The sequence below is a fragment of the Balaenoptera physalus genome (assembly GCF_965194825.1).
Source record: "Balaenoptera physalus genome assembly, chromosome: 13".
NCBI classification, from domain to species: domain Eukaryota; kingdom Metazoa; phylum Chordata; class Mammalia; order Artiodactyla; family Balaenopteridae; genus Balaenoptera; species Balaenoptera physalus.
In genome coordinates, this window is record NC_138892.1 from 70194758 (window position 1) to 70216817 (window position 22060).

At 35.2% G+C, this 22060-nt stretch overlaps 1 protein-coding gene across 1 annotated transcript in view; it reads left to right on the forward strand.

The window, feature by feature from the left end:
• The first annotated feature begins 8 nt into the window (after window positions 1-8).
• Window positions 9-22060, forward strand: part of ADAMTS20 (ADAM metallopeptidase with thrombospondin type 1 motif 20) — a 310626-nt gene continuing 288574 nt past the window's right edge. The window contains exon 1 of the mRNA XM_082422521.1: window positions 9-2030. Coding sequence (XP_082278647.1) covers window positions 1923-2030 — 108 coding nt within the window. The 5' untranslated portion in view covers window positions 9-1922. The remainder of the gene's footprint in view (window positions 2031-22060) is intronic.

Sequence of the window (22060 nt, forward strand, 5' to 3'; positions counted from 1 at the left end):
TGGTCGGTAACTGCTTAAGAACTTATTAATTCTCTACTTCTAATATTTTATGTACAACTATAATTATATATTTGTAATAGTACTATATCAGAGAGCTCTCCTAAGCTCTTTTCTTATTTGATTCTCAAAGCACAGATATAAAGAAACAGATATTAAAAAGTTATGCTTTGGGGGCTTCCCTGGTGGCGCAGTGGTTGAGAGTCTGCCTGCTAATGCAGGGGACACGGGTTTGAGCCCTGGTCTGGGAAGATCTCACATGCCGCGGAGCAACTAGGCCCGTGAGCCACAATTACTGACCCTGCGCGTCTGGAGCCTGTGCTCCGCAACAAGAGAGGCCCGCGCACCGCGATGAAGAGTGGCCCCCGCTTGCCGCAACTAGAGAAAGTCCTCGCACAGAAACGAAGACCCAACACAGCCAAAAATAAATAAATTAATTAATTAAAATGAAGACATCCACTTCCTTAAAAAAAAAAAAAAGTTATGCTTTGTATAGATTAGCTCATTTTATTTAAAAATATTTATTGAGTGCCTACTATGTTTCAGAAACTTTTCTAGGAGCTGGAAACAGCGATGAATAAGACAGAGAAAGACCCTTCTTAGTGGGAGGTGGCAAACAATAAAGAAACAAAAAAGTAAATTTTAATAGTAGTGTTACAGAAGAAATGAATCAAGTGATGCAATTAGAGAGTGAAGATAGGGAATTTAAGGAAGGACTCTCTGAGGTGGTGATACTGAAATTAAGAAGTGAAGAGTTAGATCAGACATTTGAAGGGTCATGGGAAAGCCATCAAAGGGAGCGCCAAGTCCAAGGCAATGAGCAGGATGTGAGCTTGGCATATTCAAGGGGGAAAAAGGCTGGTGTTATTGGGACAATGGGTTATGGGTATGAGGTAAGATTCAGGACGATATAAGCCAGATCCCACAGGGCCCTACAGGCCATGGATTCTATTCTGCATGTATTGAGAAGCTAATGGGAATTCATACAACTTACTTAGCATGGGTACTCACAGATGAGGATTTCTTAGCAAGTATAAAGTAAGCAAATTGTGCTTAAACCTGATTTCAAAGAAAATGTAGACTCAATAGAGAAGTTGAAAGTGATTATCTTACAATCAGCTGGGGAGTTTCCCTTACACCGGTGAATCACCGAGACCTGAACATATCACTCCTTAGGATAATTTTTGAGAAGACTTCTTGTCGGGAGGAAAAGGATGTAATCAGGGTTTTTGAGTTTGTGGGTAAAGCCAGGGATCTTAGAGAATTCAGGGGAAATAGGAAGCCCAAAGAGAGATGCTGAACTTACTACTAAAAAGGCAGGTGTGGGCTTAAGCAATTCACTGGAAAAATAAAGACGTGACCTCATGTGCACCCCAAGTTTATGTGGCAATTTGTAAATGTTACATACGCCACCAGAATTTTGGCTTGTCTGTGGGATCAAAACAGTTTATGGCATGCAAAGTTACATGAATTATTTGAGATTTAGTAGCTCCTTTAGGGTCACAAAAACAGGCTAGCTCCAGAGTTTGTGTTCTTATCCACTATTATTTTATTTTTTTGGACTATCCATTAAATTTCTTTTTAATGCTGTTGTCTTTATTTAGCATACCGTTTTTATCATTTTGGTTTCTGGTTAAGTACATTCTAATTTCAGTCATTTTTGCCACTGCTCAAACAGTAACTAATGAGTTGTTTTAATAACGTATGTTCTATGTATTGAATGAATATGCATTTGAAGCTGTTATTTCTTTATAGACTCCTTGGTATACAGGGTTGCTTCACTTGAGAAACCTCCATAAAGACTCTCTGTTGTACCCATCTGATATTTGATTTTTTTTGGCTGCCGAGACTCCATTGCCCTTTCCTAACGGCACTCTGATTTGCTCTTTCCAAATTAGCTATCTTTTGCTGTGTGCAGTATTGACATGATGGAAATCCAAGTGCTTGATTTGCTTCTACCAAAACCAGAGAAATTTGTTGGCTATTCCTGCCACATACTTCCTCTAACCTTCCCCAGTAGTGTCAACAGTAAGGTAAGTGACAAATATGACTAATCAATTGCTCTCCTGGGACACTGACACTTGAGTGAGGTAATGAGAGACAGAAGAAACTGTTGTTTATATCTGATCAGCTGTGGTCACATGGGATTGGGAAGACCTTCTGGGGTTGTCTGGTTCCACTTTTTCCAACCTTGTTGTTCAGCTCTCCCTTAGGGCATGTAAGCTGCTCATATCATTATGTTTTCTTTTGACTTAAATTAGCCAGGTTTGGTTTCTGTTGCTTGTTACTAAAGAATTCTAAATAATACATGAATCATGCCAAGGCCTATCTTAACTTCCCATTCCCTCAAATAAATCCTCTAAGGATATAAGTCCCACTAGGAATATAGATAGCTAAGCTGATAATGAAACGCTCATCACGGTTTTAATAGTGGAATGTATTACTCCTGCCAGATACTGTTTGCATTTTCATAAGAAATGCTTTAATGGAAGAAATGTTTTGGAAATAATGTGGTAGGGTCTTACCCCAAAGTTGTCCAGGGACGACTTGAACAATATTTCTCACATTTCTAGCACAATAGACAGCATTCCTAGTTGACACTTTTGGTAGGAGTCAAAAGGGCGAAGAAGAGGGATGAAGAGAGATGAAAAGAGCAGGAATTCTTCTAGACCCGTGCTCCCTAAGAGCACCTTAAACGTCTTGTAACTTAAGCACACTTTCCTTTTCTCTTTTATATTTTATCTGTGTTTCCACTTTGAGTTTCAACTTAGAGTTTTCAAAGTTCCCACAAAATAAGTAGATGATACAATGTAGTTTTTATACTTAGTCAGAAGACCACATTGTGGAAAGATTTATCAGTTTTTTCAATAGTATAAAAAAAGTCCTAAGATTTGATTTTTCTCTTTCTAACTTTTTTCAAGACCAATGAAAACAAGCATTTATGAAACAATATAATTTTATTAAACCTTAAATCTAAAATAAGCATTAAAATCAGGAAGTTATATTTTAAAATAAGGTTATTTCTTAATATTATTTTGCCTTGTGTTTATTTTGGCTTACATTTTCTTTTATTGTTTTTTTTGGTCTCTGGTTAGCATATAGTGTACTATAATCATTTATTTTAACCATCCCTCAAATAGCAAATAGTAAATTTTTCATACTATTCTGTATGTTCTATATCCAATATATTCTATATATTGGAGTTGAATCATTATTTACAGCTTATTTTCTTCTTTTTCAATGACATGTAAGCAGCATTTAAAATTTCTATTACATTTTAATTTTTTAGCTCTTTAACATAGATGGACTAAGTAATCTGAATATCTGTGCTTTATATTTTTAGCCTTATTATTTTGCTGTTTTCTTCTATTCTATTTTTTTAAAATTTTGTTTATTTATTTATTTATTATTTATGGCTGTGTTGGGTCTTCGTTTCTGTGCGAGGCCTTTCTCTAGTTGCGGCAAGTGGGGGCCACTCTTCATTGTGGTGCGCGGGCCTCTCACTATCGCGGCCTCTCTTGTTGCGGACCGCAGGCTCCAGACGCGCAGGCTCAGTAGTTGTGGCTCACGGGCCTAGTTGCTCCGCGGCATGCGGGATCTTCCCAGACCAGGGCTCGAACCCATGTCCCCTGCATTGGCAGGCAGATTCTCAACCACTGTGCCACCAGGGAAGCCCTATTCTTATTCCTCATTTTGATTAGCCAATTCCAATCATCCTAATAAGCATGACTCGAGTCTTTTCTCTTCCAGAAGTTCTTCTAAGAATGTTCCAGTGAAAACCGCTGTATCTCTAACATTCATCTAACATGGATCATGGGTTCCTTTGTGATCATTTTTTTGTTGTCTTATTATTTAACATTCCACATATTTTCCCCTCAACGAGACTGCAAATTCCCTGAAATCAGGGACCGAGGCAGTACAGCTAAGTATTTTAGGATCACATACTTTCTAGCTGGATTGCTTTGGGTGAATCCCTGCACTCTCACTGTTTCCCTGTGGGCATAAGAAAACTTCTCTAAGCAGTTTCCTCTTCTGCTTAAAATTACTGTAAAATAAACGTCCACTCCTATTTTTCAATAGTAAGTATCATTTACATAGCACTTTAGCACAATTTATTGGATTTAATCTTGATAATATTCTATTAAATATATGTTATTATCCTCACTTTATAGACAAAGATCCTTTTGCTCAAAGAAGCGAGAATCTTGCATATGATAATGTATGAGGTGGAACAAAGGCTTGAACCTAAGGGCGTTCATCTACACCACAGTTCTTTGCACATTGATGGTATTAAATTAGGTGATTGATGAGTTTTCTCTTGCTTAAAATCTCTTCCTACTTGGGCTTTTCTTACATGTAAACAGCTGTTAATTTCTTTGAATTTCTCCCTGTTCATTTCCCTGCAAACTTCCCTCTTCCTACCTCAAGACTTTTAAGAACAGGAGAGGGTTAATTTTGTATCAGCTACCATTTCGCTATGTCTAATCAGACTCTGATATTAATTTGAAATTTCCTGCTTGACTTGAAAAGTCATTTTGTACTTTCCAACCTCATCTCTTGATCACCTTGCTGTGACTGCATAGCTGAGTCACTCTTTTATGTTCACTGCTCCATCGCTTACTTCCTTTCTTCCCCTCAAGCCATTACATCTGTCCTTCCTTAAAAAATATGTTTCTTGTTGGTTGAATCTGTTTTTAATTCCAGTCTTCAATCATCCTTCATTGCCTGGAGTACTTACAGCTTGTCCGAAAGCCCATTTGTAATTTTACCCCTTTACTTTAGATTTTTTCTTCTCTTTCTTTTTTCCTTTTAGGAATCTTGCTCTATTGATTTTCTTATAGTATTGTCCCTTTATCTATTGCTTGTTCAAACTTTACTATTTTTCTCTGCTCACTATAGCAGAATGAGTTGAAATTTATCTGTTCATAATCACACACATATTGTTAATTAGAGTTCACTCTGTAACTATGTAGATTGAAAAAAAACCCTACCTCTGCCTCTTTTTATCAATCTAAATTTTAAAAGCTAGGATTTTATTTTGTTTTAAAGATGATGGAATTTCAGGAGTAGGTAAAATTTGGATAAGATAGAAATTTCTATGAAAACTTGGATAGACTACAATCCTACATTGGGATAAATAAGCTGATTTTGGCATAAATGTGTGGCTCAGTGTCTGTAAAAGATTTGAGACTCTCTCTCTCTGTCTCTCTCTCTCTCTGTCTCTGTCTCTCTCTCTCTCTCTCTCTGTTGACGTAGGAAACTTATGATACTGCCTATCTCTGTATACGGATTGCTTTTTTCTCATAGTAGCATGAAAACACAGTGGATGTGATGATCCAAGGTGTCTCAGCCTCTTGGGTTTTCCCTTTCACGGTTTAGCTATCAGGCCTAGAGCCTAAAAGAAAAAAACTCCATATTCTTACATTTGAAACCAAATGTCGTATTTCAGGTTCCCAATAATATATATAGTTTATGCATTATGCTTGAGAAAATACAAGACTAGTCAGCAATACTTAATTCTACCAGATGAAGAATGTCGTACCAGGGTCTTCACTAAATTGGCCCACCCCTTGATTTTAAGGGATCCTAATTTGACAACTGATGTGATCTTGTATTTGATAAAACTCTATCATGCTCATAAATTAGCTTGAGAAAGTCTAACATATCTGGAGTTTGGATCCCTATATCAAGAATTTCCTAATTCTTCAATTCTCTCACTCCTTCTTCCCAGCCAAGGGTATCTGAAGTTTCAGTCCAGTCTCTTGCTATAAGATATATTCTAGCACTGGGTTAAACATATGGGGAGCCCTAAACCTACAGACTCCTTGGCTCAATGATAAACCTCATTTTTACTGTTGATTACCCATGCCTGTTTGCTCAGAGCCTTCTAATGGGAACCTAAGCCCTTGCTGCTAAGCTATTTGCCTTGAGTTTCTATCTTGTATTGCCCAGAATCTCTAATCTTTGGTCTCAGTCTTCTAGCAGAGCTTCAAATCAACCCTGATTCCTAATTTACTGATTTCTAATCAGGGTCCAAGGTACTTGCCAACTCCAGCTTGCCTTTGCTGATTTTCTTTACCTGGATCTTTGCCTGCTTAGATCTTCTTTAGTCACAACCTTAACAACTCTTATGGCCCCGTTCCTAGTTCTGCCTCTGTAACCTCCATCCTTTTTTATTTCAATCTAAACTCTGGTTAAATACCCCGGTTAGTCATTCTACAACTTGCACATTATGTGTAAGGAGAAATGCTGTCTTTCTCAAAGCACAGTTTTGCAATGTAATCAAATATAACACCAAGTAGTAAATCGAAAGAATGATGAATGCTCACGTGTCAACACACTTTGCCAAATGAATTAATACATTAAATTATCTAAAATTACGAAAGAGGAATGTAACTATTGAAATTTTCATTCAGTAAATGAATTGAAATGGCTTAAATAGCCTCACTATACTATTACCTCAGGCTTTCAACAGATCTTGCTAAGGCTGATTTATTTTTAGCTATAAGTTAAAAAGGGCAAGATGTAATAGTTTCTAGTTCAATAATGAAACAAAGACTTCTTTTTAAAGATAAAAATGCAATGACCTGGTAGAGAATTGTCTTATTTATATGTATAAGAATAAATTAGCATGGGAAATAATACAAAGAAGAAGTTTAATAAATGTTGATCAAATAAATGAATAAATGGGTCAACCAACCATACTATTTATTTCTCATGGCTTGTTTTTGGATCTGATTATTTTATTTATTCCAATATATCTGGTTTCTTTCCTCAAAAGTTATGGTGCAGCTAAATTATTGGTCAGTTGATAACAAGGTGATTTTAAAAACTCATATCTGATTGGAATTTATGTGCAGAGTTTAACTTCCCAAAACAGGTCTGAGGAAGTTTGTACATTGAATGTGTTTGCTGCTTTTTCTGTATCTAGCAGTAGTAAATTCAGGTATGCCTTATTTGCTATCAGGTATAAATACAGATTCATTACCATTATAAACCTTGTAAGTAGTGTACAAAAATTGTTTATCTGTACTGAGATTTTAATATGACATACATGCTAGAGAGAGATCTTAGTACTTGGCACAAATGTCCAAGAAAATGAGCTGGTGCAATATTATATATCAGATATGGTAATGTTCAGTTGCCAGTAACAGAAACGCAAAATAACAATGGTTTAAATAAGTGAGCAATTTATTTACTTCTCAAGTAAAATTACAAAATGGACAGTGCAATGCTGTAGAAGAGATTTATCCCACAAAGTCCTTGGGAACCAGATTCTTCCTGTCTTGTTTTGTAACAAGGTCTACTCATGGTCCAAATTGGCTGCTCCACCCACATTTTTTTTTTTTTTTTTTTTTTAATGTAAAGACTGGCTCTCTTTAACAACTTAAATTTCTCAATGTCTTATAGTTTAGGGCTTCTTTGTTTTTTTTTTTTTTTCTTTTAAATTTTTATTTATTTTATTTTATTTATTTATTTATGGCTGTGTTGGGTCTTCGTTGCTGTGCATGGGCTTTCTCTAGTTGCGGCAAGCGGGGGCCACTCCTCATCGCGGTGCGCGGGCCTCTCACTATCGCGGCCTCTCTTCCTGCGGAGCACAGGCTCCAGACGCGCAGGCTCAGCAATTGTGGCTCACGGGCCTAGTTACTCCGCGGCATGTGGGATCTTCCCAGACCAGGGCTCGAACCCGTGTCCCCTGCATTGGCAGGCAGATTCCCAACCACTGCGCCACCAGGGAAGCCCTCCACCCACATTTTTAAGGCAGAAGGGAAAAAAGGACCAATAAAGGAGCAGAAGGTGTGGGCCAACTCTTTGTAAAGAAACTTACATGTTATTAGCTAGAATTCAGTCAAGTACCACATCGAGCAACAAGGGAGACCAGGAAATATAGTTCATATTCTGGGCATCCATAAGTCCAACTAAAATGTCAGAAGCTCTTTAATTATGGAAGAAGGAGAAGACATTGAATGGGCAACAAGAATTCTCTACCACCACATGTGAGTTACTTTAGGTTAAGGATGCCCTGGAAACAATAAAGATTGAAATATTTAATTACTTTGATTAGTCATTGGAGATTATTGCAAGGGAGTCATAAATTTTTTTTTTAATTTTTATTTATTTATTTTGGCTGTGTTGGGTCTTCGTTGCTGTGGGAGAGCTTTCTCTAGTTGCGGCGAGCGGGGGCCACTCTTCATCGCGGTGTGCGGGCCTCTCACTGTCGCGGCCTCTCTTGTTGCAGAGCACAAGCTCCAGACGCGCAGGCTCAGTAGTTGTGGCTCACGGGCCCAGTTGCTCCACAGCATGTGGGATCTTCCCAGACCAGGGCTCGAACCCATGTCCCCTGCATTGGAAGGAAGACCTCAACCACTGCGCCACCAGGGAAGCCCAAGGGAGTCATAAATGTTTAATATAAAAATCACCATGTGTTTACATATTATAACCTACTATGCATCTTGTCAATTTTACAATTGAAATATGCTTGGAATAAGACATAGAAAAAAAAAGTAAGTAGTAAAAGTAAAACATTAGCCATAAGTTCTAATTGTTAATTTACCAAACCAGGTCAAGTATAAAGAATTGCTCAAAGTTATCTGAAGTTAAAGTAAAGCTTCTTAGTAAAGTAGTATTTTAGTAATTTTATACTCCTACATTATTACTTTGAGTGTGGAAAAGAAAAAGAGAACAGGATAGCTGCTTGAAACAGATCAGCTGAACTAGAAATCCTGATGAACACCATTTAACAGAAGGTCAGGACTAGTTGGGCTAGTGTCAAAGAGAATTAGGAGAAGGTGTTGCATATATATACACAGTGGAATACTATTCAGCCATTAAAAATGTGATTTTGCCATTTACAACAACATAGATGGACCTGGAGGGTATTATGCTTAGTGAAATAAGTCAGAGAAAGACAAATATTATAAGTTATCACTTATATGTGGGATCTAAAAAATAAAACAAACTAGTGAATAAAAAAAAAGAAACAGACTCATAGATATAGAGAACAAGTTAGTGGTTACCAGAGGGGAGAAGAAAGCAGGGAGGGGCAAGATAGGGGTAGGGGATTAAGAGGTACAGACTACTATGTACAAAATAAATAAGCTAAAAAAGTAAATAAATAAAAAATAAATAAGCTACAAGGATATATTGTACATCACAGGAAATATAGCCAATATTTTACAACAACTTTAAATAGAGTATAATCTCTAAAAATTTTGGATCACTATGCTGTACACCTGAAACTAATATAATATTGTAAATCAACTATACCTCAATTAAAACACAAAAAGAATTAGGAAGGCATAAACATGTTGCAGACCAATCTTTGCAATAAATACTGAATGTAACAATGTTAGATTTTGCATTTCCTTGCTATTTGCATATTGTGATTGAATAAATTATAAAATGAGGAAGAAATGTCCAGAACCTTATGTTCTATGTAAGTTTAAAGAGAATAGAAAAATGTGCTACACTCTTCTTTCCCCCCCAGAAGCACTCTGCTCGATTTATATTTTACTTTGTGGAGGGAAACTTAGAGTTTTTTGTAATGCTTTTTAACTTGAAAAGATTGCATTCTCTAAGGTTACTTTCCAACAGATGTCATTTATTAAATGGTTATGTTTTCTCATTAATCTTAGCATTTTTCTCATCTGTCATGCTATGAGAATGTAACCAAAATAAAACTTTAGGGACAGTTTGAGGCGTCTACTGCCCACTCCCTTCCTTTCTTTGCCTCTGGAAACAGCTGTGTTTTAGAACGAGGGGGGATGATAATACAAAGAGGGCTTTCTTGGTCTCTTCCTCTACCATCGCTAGGAATTTATAATGTCGGTATGTGTTTTGTAGTACACAAGTATTATTTGTTGGTCATTAACATTTTGTGCAATAAAATTAGGCTTCTCCCCAAATGCACCAAGTCCTAACCACTGGACCGCCAGGGAATTCCCTAAAAAGGATATGTAATATGGGAGGGAGGGGGTTCTTCTTTAAGAACTGAAATACAAAGTATCTTTACAAGCTTAAAACAAGTGAACAAGTGGCCACATTGATTGGGCCGCTTCCGGGGTCTTGGAGGTGAGGCCCTGAAGTGTCTTCAGCTTCCTGGTAAGTTTGCCTCTGCTTGCTCTACAGTGTTTATATATACTTTGTGGTGTTTTTGCCATTGATCTGTGTTACATTTCACCTGGTCGCCCATTTGACTTAACGGACTTTTCGTGGATTTGTTATTTCACAGAATAGAAGTAGAGTGGTTTGGCCCAGGATATAGGACTGTTCCTGCAGAGCCTGTTTTGGTCCATGTGTTGGAACCTAGAAACTGCCCTTTTGTTTTCTCTCTAATAAGAGATCATAAGGTGTTTTTGGTTAGGGTTAGAGTTCTTTTTAGAAGGAGAATGATTAATGAATTTTCTTCTCATAAAGAACCATGATAACTTTTGTCCCTTCATTCTATATGTATTGATTATCCAGTGTAAACAAAATATTTCAAGTAGAAATCCAAATGCCGTGAAATGTAATGACTATGATCCCTGTACAACTTCTGTGAGCACCCATCAGCTAGATGAGGAAATACAAAGTTGGGTGTGTTTCTGTGTGTGGATGTATGTGGTAATTTTGTCAGATTAACCAGCAAGGATTTTCACTTAAAAAACAGAATTTCTCAGCACTTTATATATATAGGTTATTAAAATACATAATTTAACTATAAAGAAATGGGATTAATTTTTAGATAAATAAACTCATATTTTAAAATAAATCGTTTTCCCCTTTAGTGGAGTTATTTTGGGAAGTTATATGCTTATTCCTACATTATTGAAATACTTGTTTTGGAATTTCCTATAGAATTTGTTTTATAAATACATTGTATTTGTGTATAAATATGTACATACATATACACAAACACACACACACACACAGTTTTGTCTCTTGCATGACCTATGTGAAAAAATTTACAAAATTGTTGTTGTATTTATTTATGTGGGAAGATGAAAGGGTAAAATAAAGAGAAATAGCATATGCATGGATAGGAAGACTCAATATTGTCAGCATACCATTTAATTAAGTGCAATTCCAAGCCTTGTTTTGGAGCATTTTACTTTGGAATTCGAAAATTAAAAAAAAGATTTTAACGTGCATTTAGGAAAAAAAATCACGCAAAAATAGCCAGGAAAATTTTCAAAATTAGAGTAATAACCAGAGAATTTATCTCATCATTAACATATATTTTAATATATTGACATAATACTTCAGCAATTAACATGTATTATATGAATATGTATTATGTAATTAAGTGGTATTGTATTGGTGTCAGACTAGGCAAGTCAATGGGAAATGAGCCCAGGTATCTGTTATGATTCAGTATATGGATACAGTACACATAAAATCATTGTGCAGGGTCACAAAATAATAACAGCATTTACTGGGCATTCATCATATACCAGGTGCTGCTCTAATCACTTGACGCATATTATTTAATCCTCACCTCACAATAACCTTGTGAGGTTGTACTGGGACTATTTTATAGATGTTGAAACTAAGAGAGATAAAGTAACTTGGCAAAATTCTTACAGTTGATAGGTGAGAGGCAAGTTTTGAATCCAGGCAATGTGGCTCCCAACCCAAGCTCTTAAACATCATGCATTGTTACCCACAGTGCCCCTTGCCAATTATAGATGCTAGTTATTTTAAAGCATTGTTGGTATACCAAGCAAAACACTTTTTAAGATTTTTTTTCACTTTTTAAATTGCATTCTTTAATTACCAATGAGACTGAACTTCTAAAATATCTGATATTTTAGTTTCTTCTTTGGTGAATTGTCTGCTCCTCCTGATATGTTCAACTTTCCCTTATTGATTTATAAGAATTCTTCACGTACTGAGAATATTAACCTTTATCTGTCACATATACAGCAGCCATATTCAACTCCATTTATTTCCTATAATATGGAAACCCAATTATTTCCTATCTTGCCCCTGTTTCATCAACTGTATTGTTTTCACTCTTCCTGCATAACCCTTACTCTTCAGGATCTCAGTTTATGTTTAAACCCTGAAACCCTGGACGGTGAGAGCCTCCTCTTCTAGGCAACCAAAACACCCTGTACTTCTCTTTTACACACAAATCATACTTTTATTTACTTGTCTGAAGTATATCCATTTTAGTAGAGGGTAAATTATCTGAGTCTAAGCATCTTGTCAATCTTGTATACTTCTTGCCTTTGCCAAGGAAATCAAGGCTCTGGCTGACTTTCCCCTTAGTCTATTTTGCCTCCTGACCAACACTGGTATTTTCCCCTGTGACTCTGCGTGGCGTGTGGTAACCCCCCTCTCTGTGAATGTAATAAACTTCCTTCCAAGCCTCATTTTGTTTCTTCTCGTGGCCACACTGTCTTTATCATACCATATAAAACATGTACATTCTTAGAACACTATCTGTAGAGATAGGGCACTCAATATTTGAGGAATAACTACAGATGGCCATTTGGGAAGATGTATAAAAGTTCCACCTTTGACCTAGCAATTTCTTTTCCACAAATTTTTTTTTAGATTTTTAAAAAATGAAGTATAGTTGATTTCCAATGTTGTGTTAGTTTCAGGTGTATGGCAAAGTGATTCAGTTATACATATATAGAGATACTTTTTGCCAATTATTTTTCCATTATAGATATTGAATATAGCTCCCTGTGCTATACAGAAAATCCTTGCTGTTTATTTCATATATGGTAGTGTGTATCTGTTAATCCCATACTCCTAATTTATCCCTTCTCCCTTTCCCCTTTGGTAACCATAAGTTTGTTTTCTATGTCTGTAGGTTTGTTTCTGTTTTATAAATAAGTTCATTTGTATTGTTTTTTAGATTCCACAAATAATTTAAAAAGAAATAACTGGACAAGTGTAAAAAGATTTATGTCCGAGGTAGCTTATTACTTCATAGCGATAATAGTAAAAGAAAATCTGAACCACACAACTCTCTAACAAAGAATTGATTAAATAAGTTGTGGTAAAACCAAGAATGGAATTCTATGCAGCCACTAATATTAATTTGTATTAATATTTTATCTAGTAATATAAATATTAATATATATTAATACAGAAAGATGTTAACATATTTTAAATTAAAAAGTAGGTTATAATAATATTAAAAATAATAATGATAAGTGTAATTAAATAGCTTTTACTACTTTTTACAAAAGACTATGTGTGGCTTGATAATATTTTTATAAACATATATATTTACATAGAAAAATGTCTGGATATGTCATATACCAAGCAGCTCATTATTGACTAGGATGAGAGATAGTTTTCCTTAAAAACTCTTTTTTCTATAATGAATATGTAAAATCAACAGGACTGTACAATACCAGATAGATTTAATATTTTAAAAGAGACGGGAGTTATCTAGGGGTGAGTACAGTGGATAAGGTAGATAATGCTATATTGTGTGTAATTATACAACAGTAAGGTTGATTTTCCTGGTGACTTGTAAAGTGATTCTAAAGACATTTCCGAGATTGGAGTTCCAAAAATACATTGAGCAAGAGCAGTATAGTGGTAATGAGTGTTCTTCCTCCAGAAGGGCCACTTCAAAAAACAGCTTTTATTTGAATAAGTAAATATTGCTATGGTTGTTAAAAAAGATTCATTTTTAAAGTAATGCCCTCATATAGCATAACAGCGGGTGTATTATATTATACTGATGCACTAAAATTTATCAACACCACAATGTACTGAAGGTAGGATGAATGGAATGATGGCTACCAAAGATATCATGTGCTGATCCCTGGAACCTGTGAATGTTACCTTATATGGAAAAAGGGAGATAGGGAGGTTATCCTGGATTATCTAGATAGGCCCTAAATGCCATCACAAGTGACCTTATAAGAGAGAGGCAGAAGGAACTTTGACATGAAAGAGGAGAAGACAGTGTGACCACGGAGGCAAAGATTAGAATGATGTGGCCACAAGTCAAGGAACGTTGACAGCCACCAGATGATGGCAAAGAGAAAGGATTCTCCCCTAGAGACTCCTGAGGGAGTATGGTCTTGTTGAAATGTTCATTTAAGACTCCTAGACTCCAGAACTACAAGAGAATAAATTTTGGCTGTCTTAAGCCATAAAGTTTCTGGTAATTTGTTATAGCAGCTGTGAGAAACTAATATAGTGCTAGTTATATATTCATGATATTGGAATCTGGCTTATTTTCATTCTTTGAACAACATTCTAGTGAAACAAGAAACAAAGGTAATTCATGTTTTTAAAAATGTAAACTAATGCTACTAGTTTAGTAATATATATTATTTAAATAGAGATATAATTCACATACCATAAAATTCACCCTTTTAAAAAATATAAAATTCAGGGGGTTTAAGTATATTCACAAAGTTATAGAACCATCACCACTATCAAATTCCAGAATATCGTCATCATCATCCCCCAAACAAACCATATACCCATTAGCCATCACTCCCAATCTGTCCCGCATCCCAGCCCCTGGCAATCACTAATCTTCTTTTTGTCTGTATGAATTTGCCTTTTCTGAACATTTGATATATTGAATCATATCGATACAATATGTGGCTTTTTGTTTCTGGCTTCTTTCACTTAGCATAATGCTTTCAAGGTTTCAACATGTTTCCATGTTGTAGCATATTTCAGTTTCACATTTCACTTTATTCCTTTCTGTGAATGAATAATATTTCATTGTATGGATATATCACATTTTGTTTACCCATTCCATCAGCTAATGAACATTTGGATTAGTTCTACTTTTTGGTTATTTTGAACAATGCTTCTGTAAACGTTCATCTGTAAGATTTTGTGTAGACATATGCTTTCATTTCTCTTGGTTGTATACCTAGGAGTGGAATTGCTGGAGCGTGTGGTAACTCTATATTTAGCTTTTTGAGGAAATGCCAAACTTTTCCACAGTAGCTGCACATTTTATATTTCCACTAGCAACATATGAGTGTTCAATTTCTCTACATCTTTGCCACTACTTGTTATTATCTCTCTTTTTGATACCCATTCTAGCAGATATGCTGTGGCACTTCATTGTGGTTTCAATTTGTATTTCTCTAATGATTAATGATGTTGACCAGTATTCCATGTGCTTGTTGGACATTTATATATTTTCTTTGGTGAAATGTCTATTCAGATCATTTGCCCCCCCTTTTTTTTTGGATGATTTGTCTTCTTATTTTTGAGTTGTAAGTGTTCTTTATATTCTAGATACAAATCCCTTATGAGATATATGATTTACAAATATTTTCTTCCATTCTATGGGTTGTCTTTTAACTTTCTTGATAGTGTCTTTTGAGCCTGTAAGTTTTTAACTTTTATGAAGTCCAATATATCTGGTTTTTTTAAAATTTTATTTTGTTGCTTGTGCTTTCGGTGTCACGTCTAAGAAATTGATGCCTAATTCAAGGTCACAATGATTTGTGCTTCTGTTTTCTTCTAAGAGTTGTATACTTTTAGTGCTTACATTTGGTTCTTTGATGAATTTTGTGTTAATTTTTTAATATGGTGTGAGGTAGGGATCTAACTTCATTCTTTTGCATATGGATATCCAATTGTCCCAGCACAATTTTTTGAAAAGACTACTCTTTCCCCATTGAGTTTTCTTGGCAACTTTGCCAAAAATCAGTCCATGTAAGGGTTTATTTTTGGACTCTGAATTCTATTCCAGTGATGTATGTCTAACTTTATGCCAGCACCACACTGTCTTGATTATTGTAAGTTTGTAGTAAGTTTAAAATCAGGAAGTGTGAGTTCCCCAACTTGGCTCTTCTTTTCCAAGATTGTTTTGTCTATCCTGGGTCTCTTGCATTTCCATATACATTTTAGAATCATCATGTCTACTTATTCCATAGAGCCAGCTGGGGATTTTCCTAAGAATTACATTGAATCTGTAGATCAATTTGGGGAGTATTGCATCTTGACAATATCAAGTCTTCCAATCCATGAACAAAGGCTATCTTTCAATTTTTTTTAGGTCTTTAATATGTCTCAATGATGTTTTCTAGTTTTCAGTACACCCCTTGCTTTTCCTTTTTAAAATTCATTCCTAAGTATTTTGTTATTTTTTATAATATCATAATTGCAATGGTATCTGTTTTCTTAGTGTGTAAGTTGTGAATTATTTGATGAACAGTTTTCATAGGTTTTGATTACATAGTATTTTAACTGTTACAATTCTATGAAAAAAATAACATCACAACTTCAAAATAGACAATTTTATGTGAAAGGCCAGCCAGATTATTTTGGCACTATTCTCTTGCTACTTACATGCTAAGCTCAAACTTCATCATCTTTCTTTCTGCCTTCCTGACTCTTGCCATATCTGCATGCCATTTAATATATTTTAAAAAATATAATCACTTTTTAAACTTAAATAAATTTTTCTAAGAGGAAATTTTATATCAAAGATTTAGGGAGAAAATACATAAGTCATTTCTAATATGTACTGCTATAAATATATTATTATTAAAATGTTTTTATGTACTACCTAAAATTATTTTTATGTAATCACATGTTTACTACTCTTTGGGAATCTCTGCTATAACCAACTTAATTTACTGGATGAAATAGTTTTCCTAAAATTTATTTTATGGTGGCTAGGTTATCCCTTTCTGACATGAAGCAGAGATTTAGAGTCATTATCAGAATACCTAGGCAAAAGACAGAAGTAATTCCTCCAGTTCTTGATTTTTCTTTCCTAAGGAGTAGCTAAAGGATATATATCAGTTAGTGATACTCTCATGAATAAAATCTGCTCTCATTCAATGCTCCATGGATTACATCATGCTGCTATCTGATAAATATAAATAATTTCCTTCTAGAGGGTAGAGACTGTGTATTTAACTTGCTTCATACAGCATGCAGCATAACATTATGTTCATTTGGGCACTTAATAAATGCAAGTTGATGATATAATGCATTTGTTAATCACCAATCATCCTGAAAAATAATGATGTCCCCAGAGCTGATGGGTCCACCCCAGAGTTTTCTTATTGAGGGTGGAACATTATGAGAGGCCTCCACTCAAAAGGAAACAGTAGAAAAACTGTTCAGCTTTTCAACAAAAAGAGGGAGCTTTTGTCCTTGATAATTAAACTTCTTTTCAAAGCTAAGAATTACCTGAATGTTTATTTTACTTGGCGAATAACAATATTTATTTAAATAAAAATTTAAAGCATTTCATCCAAAAATGAAAACACTTCATCTCTGGATTTTTAAACGACTTTTCAATAAAAACCAGGCCACAGGATCCTTGGCGTGAAGAATTAGTTAAGGGTTAAGAGGTAGGGAAACAGACTCTTGGCTATCTCTTGACACAAGCGTGTTCAGATATTTAGAGAAACACCAAAATTAGCCTTATTTCACTTCTCTGTCTACCTGCAAGCACTCCTGCCTCAAATTCCTAGTTCAGGGTCTGTGAAGCTAGGGACAGTCTTCAAGAGGGAAAGGCCTTTTCTTATCGTTATTGCCATGGTCTAGCAATGCAAGAGCTAAAAGAGTAGTTGTATTCTGACTAGTTACTACTAGAAATACATGATTCACGTAATTTGATTTTGAGCATAAAATTTCCTAGATGTTGCTCTTTGGAAAAAAAAGAATCAGTGCAGCCAAAGAAAGGTAAGAGGGTATCATTTAAAAAAATGCACAGGAGTATTTTGGAAGCTTTATAATCTAATACAGATTGTGAATTACTTTATAGACTGGTACCATGTTGCTATAGCCCTGCAAGATATACCTGAAATGAATTATAGTGGTTTTTAATTTACTTTTTCATTTTATTAAAGAAACAATGAGAGCCTTTCTCCTAAGAGCAGTTTATTGTACTGTGTCATGACCTGCGTCTTTCCCACTTATAAAATGTATGTTCCTGTATGTGTTTTGATTTCATTGTATCCTTGATTGAAGAGTTGTTAGCTTGATTAAAATGATGATAGGGCATCTATCTGACTGGTAATCTAAATAGAAATTCCTGCCCAAATGTGACAGGAAACTTCTTGATCAAATGCCCAGACTAAAGGTAATGTAATTATTTGTCTTCCTGTTGAAAATGCCCTTTATATTTCAAGATGTTTGATACTTGAATGCAGAGTTTAGGATTAATCAAGCAGTCAGTATTCCCAAATCCTTAAACATCTATAAGGCTATAAATTTAGGTTGTTTGTTCTTTTAAAGCCAGAGAAGTTTGATTATAGCATCAAAATATAAAGTCTGGAGGATGAATTATTTTGCAAGAGTAAAATTAAAACTAGATCTACGTTTTATTTCTTAGTTTTTTTTTTTTTTTTAGAATAGCGAATACATAAGCAGAGAGATCTGTGTGTTTAAGTAATAGAAAGTTAAAGTGAATGGCTAAAACGTCTAGGGTCAGGCCTCTTGGTGTTGAGAAGACTCAACCCTTTTGCCAGTACACATACACTTTTGCTTTGATATAGTCAAGATTGTTAGTTTAAATAACTTCCCTTCCCCATCTTGTGTCTCTTAGGAATTGGGCACAACAAATCCAGCCCTCATGTACATTTGTCACCCTCCTTCCCTGCCTCTTTCTCCCTCCCTTCCTCCCAATGACTTGGATTCTCACTCCTTGTTGAAGTCATAACTCCCCTTGTTTGTAGACCCAAACTAAGACAAACCCCCCCTCACGTTTATTTACCATAAAAAAATGTATATAAATTAGGATTTAGTTTTTGTTTATGTCCTGTGACCATACAGCTTTTAAGTAAAAAAGTTTCTGGATTAAGTTATCATTATGATTATTATGAATACAAAAATAATAAAAAATGTACATATGTTTTGATAATGAATGGTAAATACAAAAATAAACTTTTATTGGTAATATATTCCTTAATGAGATGGGCCAGTTCCCCTAATTAGATTATGTATCTGTGGATGATTATCCATGCTAAGGGTATTTCCTGAAACAATATACTATAGTGAGATTAGGATGGGTGAGAATTATGTTTTCCCTTGTAAGGGGGAAAATGGCTATCATGAAAGGGAATGTGGGCAAGAAAAACTTGCCTCTTTATCAAAGGTATTTTCTCAGGTAGAGTCTTGGGACATTTTAGAGTCCTTATGCAAATTGATTACCTAAAATATATCTATGAAGATTAGAGTGATGCCACTACAAGCCAAGGAGTGAGAGCAGCCATCAGCATAGGTAGTATATACTGAGGTATAAGCTTAGCCCAAGCCTCAGGCTCTCTACTAGAGGCTAAGGACTTTCTTAGATACAGAAACCCCTATGCCAAACTGAGCTCATTGCTTGCAGAATGCTGATTCCAAGGTATCTGGAAACAACCAAGAGACCTGGAGCATATCCCAGAGAACGTAGATTTTCTTCTAGGTATACCAGAGGCTTTGGAATTGTATATGAACTAAATTAATTTAGAGGCAATGGCCATAGATTTAGTGATATTAGTTCATCTTAGAGAAGTTTATAATCTTTAAACCGATTCTATAGTTAATACCCTATGAGAAATTTAGCTCCAAAGTAAAATTTTCGAAATGCTCTAATTCTCTGACAATTTCTCAGAGTGAATCTACTTTGTGTTTTCCTTGTCCTGATATTTATCATTGTCTTTTTCCTTTTTTAACTTGGAAGCTTCAGAGAAGGGAGAAATTAATAATTACTCACAATCCATGACCCAGAACTAATAGCTGTTAACATTTGGCTTTTTTGGTTTTTTTGTCTTTTCTCTATGTGTATTCTTTAAAAAGATTATATAAGTAACCTAGAGTATTAGTTTCCTGTGGCTTCTGTAACAAATTACCACACACTGGTAATTTGCTATAGCCCTGTGACTATGTGGCTATAAACAATAGCCACGGTAGCAATAGTGACTTAAAACAATAGAAGTTTATTCTATCCTAGTTCTGGAGGACCTATGTCTGAAATCAGTTTTACCGGGCCAAAATATAAGATATTTTCAGTTCCATGCTCCCATTGGATGTTCTCAGAGAGAGTCCATTCCTTGCCTCTTCTAGCTTCTGGTGGGTGCTGCTATTGCTTGCTTTGTGGCTGTATCTCTCCAGTCTTCAAAGTCAACATCTTCAAATCTCTCTGTTCTATCTTCCTATTGCCTTCTTCTCTGTGCCTCTGTGTCAAATCTCTTCTACCTCTCTGTTATAAACATACTTGTGATTGCATTTAGAACTCATCCAGATAATGCAAGATAATCTCTTTATCTCAAAATCTTTAGTTCATTCATACCTACAAAATCTTTTTTATATAAAAGAACATTTTTAGGTTCTGGGATTAGAATCTGATATCTTTGATGGGGGGTGACATTTTCAGCCTACGACATGTATGAGTATATAGTCCATTTAAATTAGGATGTTGCAGATAGAGGTAAAATCCCACTTGATGTCTGCTCCCAGTTCCAGCCCTCTCTACATTCCCTTAGGAGTCATCACCATGTTTAGTTTGTTATCTTTCTAGTACTTTTAAGAACCTTTTACCTTTCCATACATGTACATCCATAGAAAATGTGTGGCATTGTTTTTGTGTGTGTGTGTATATGTAAGCCCCAAAATGTTAAAAAGCTATTCTGGTCATTTTTGCAACTTAGCTTATTTTTACTCAAAATGTTTTTGGGATAAAGTTGCATTGATATACTTAAAAACACTATTTTTTAAAATTACAGCATTTCATCTTAAATATGTACCACATTTAATCTATTCCCTTATTTATGGATGTTTATTTCTATTTTTTGCTATTATATGCAATATCCTGGTACAGGCATCCTTCTGTATGGACATGTATTACTGAAAGTGTATGAAAGAAGAGGTTTCCCTACAACCTGACCTACACTTCACGTTCTCAGATATTTTACATTTTGTTCAGGTTATTAATATATCTAGGCTTTATTTGTGTGTATTATTGACATAAAATTATAATTTTATTTTTTCCATTTTGTTAGCCAATTTTCAAACATAACATATTAACTGTTCCACACTTTCCCATTTGCCTATTCTGTCACATAGCAGGTTATTTTATATGCATAAGTCTGCTTATTGTGTCTTCATTCTATATAGTGAAATAAGTTTTATATTAAGCCATGCTATTTACCTTTCTCCACAGCACTTGTCTACACTTAACTTGCTCATTTGTTAATAATCTCTTTCCTGCCACTGTAATATAAATTCTATTGATTTGTTCACCTTTGCCTCCCAGCACATAGAATAATACCTGGCACAAAGTAGATGCTCAAAAAACATTTATTGAGTAAATTTTTCTAATGGCTAGCTTATACAGTCATTTTCAGTGATATTTCTCTGATATATTATTACCTCTGTATGTGTGGTATGTGTCTGTGTGGGTGTGTCACTAGACATATAATATAGGTAAAATATCTAGCCTTTAATTTTACCTGACAACTGCTTCATAATGTTGGGAGACATGTTCTTTATGAGTCTCATATTTCTGCATATCTTGTGAGCAGAGACACTGAGTACCTTTGTTTAATACTATATTTTTGAGGATGTTTTTACACCAGAGGTGGCCCATGGATCAGTTTGGTTTGCCATCTGTTGTTGTAAATAAAGTTTTATTAGAATTCGCCATATCCATTTATTTACATATTGTCTGTTTCTGCTTTTACACTACAATAGCAACAGTAGAGTAATTGCAACAGAGACCATATGGCCTGCAAAGCCCAACATATTTACTATTTGTCCCTTTACAAAAAAATTTGCTGACGCATGGTATAGCAAATAGCCTTGGAAGACAGAAATAGTATCTCCCTTCAAAGCAAAAGGCAGGTTTGTTTGTTGTCCGATATAACAAATATGTCATTCTTTGGTACCAGGTCAGGCAGGCTTACAGCCCATGATGAACCACTCGAATTCCCTACGTTCAGGAGTCCAGTCTTGTAATGTAACTTAGTACACATGCAGACATCACTGGCTCTCTGTACATCAACCTGTGGGGATGGGGCTCAGGGACACAGCACAAATGCTGATACTCAGGCCGCTCTATTGCGGTGACTAATAAACTTTCCTTTGTCTCTGACTCCAGAGATTCCTGTCTTCTACAAGCATCCAGGAAACT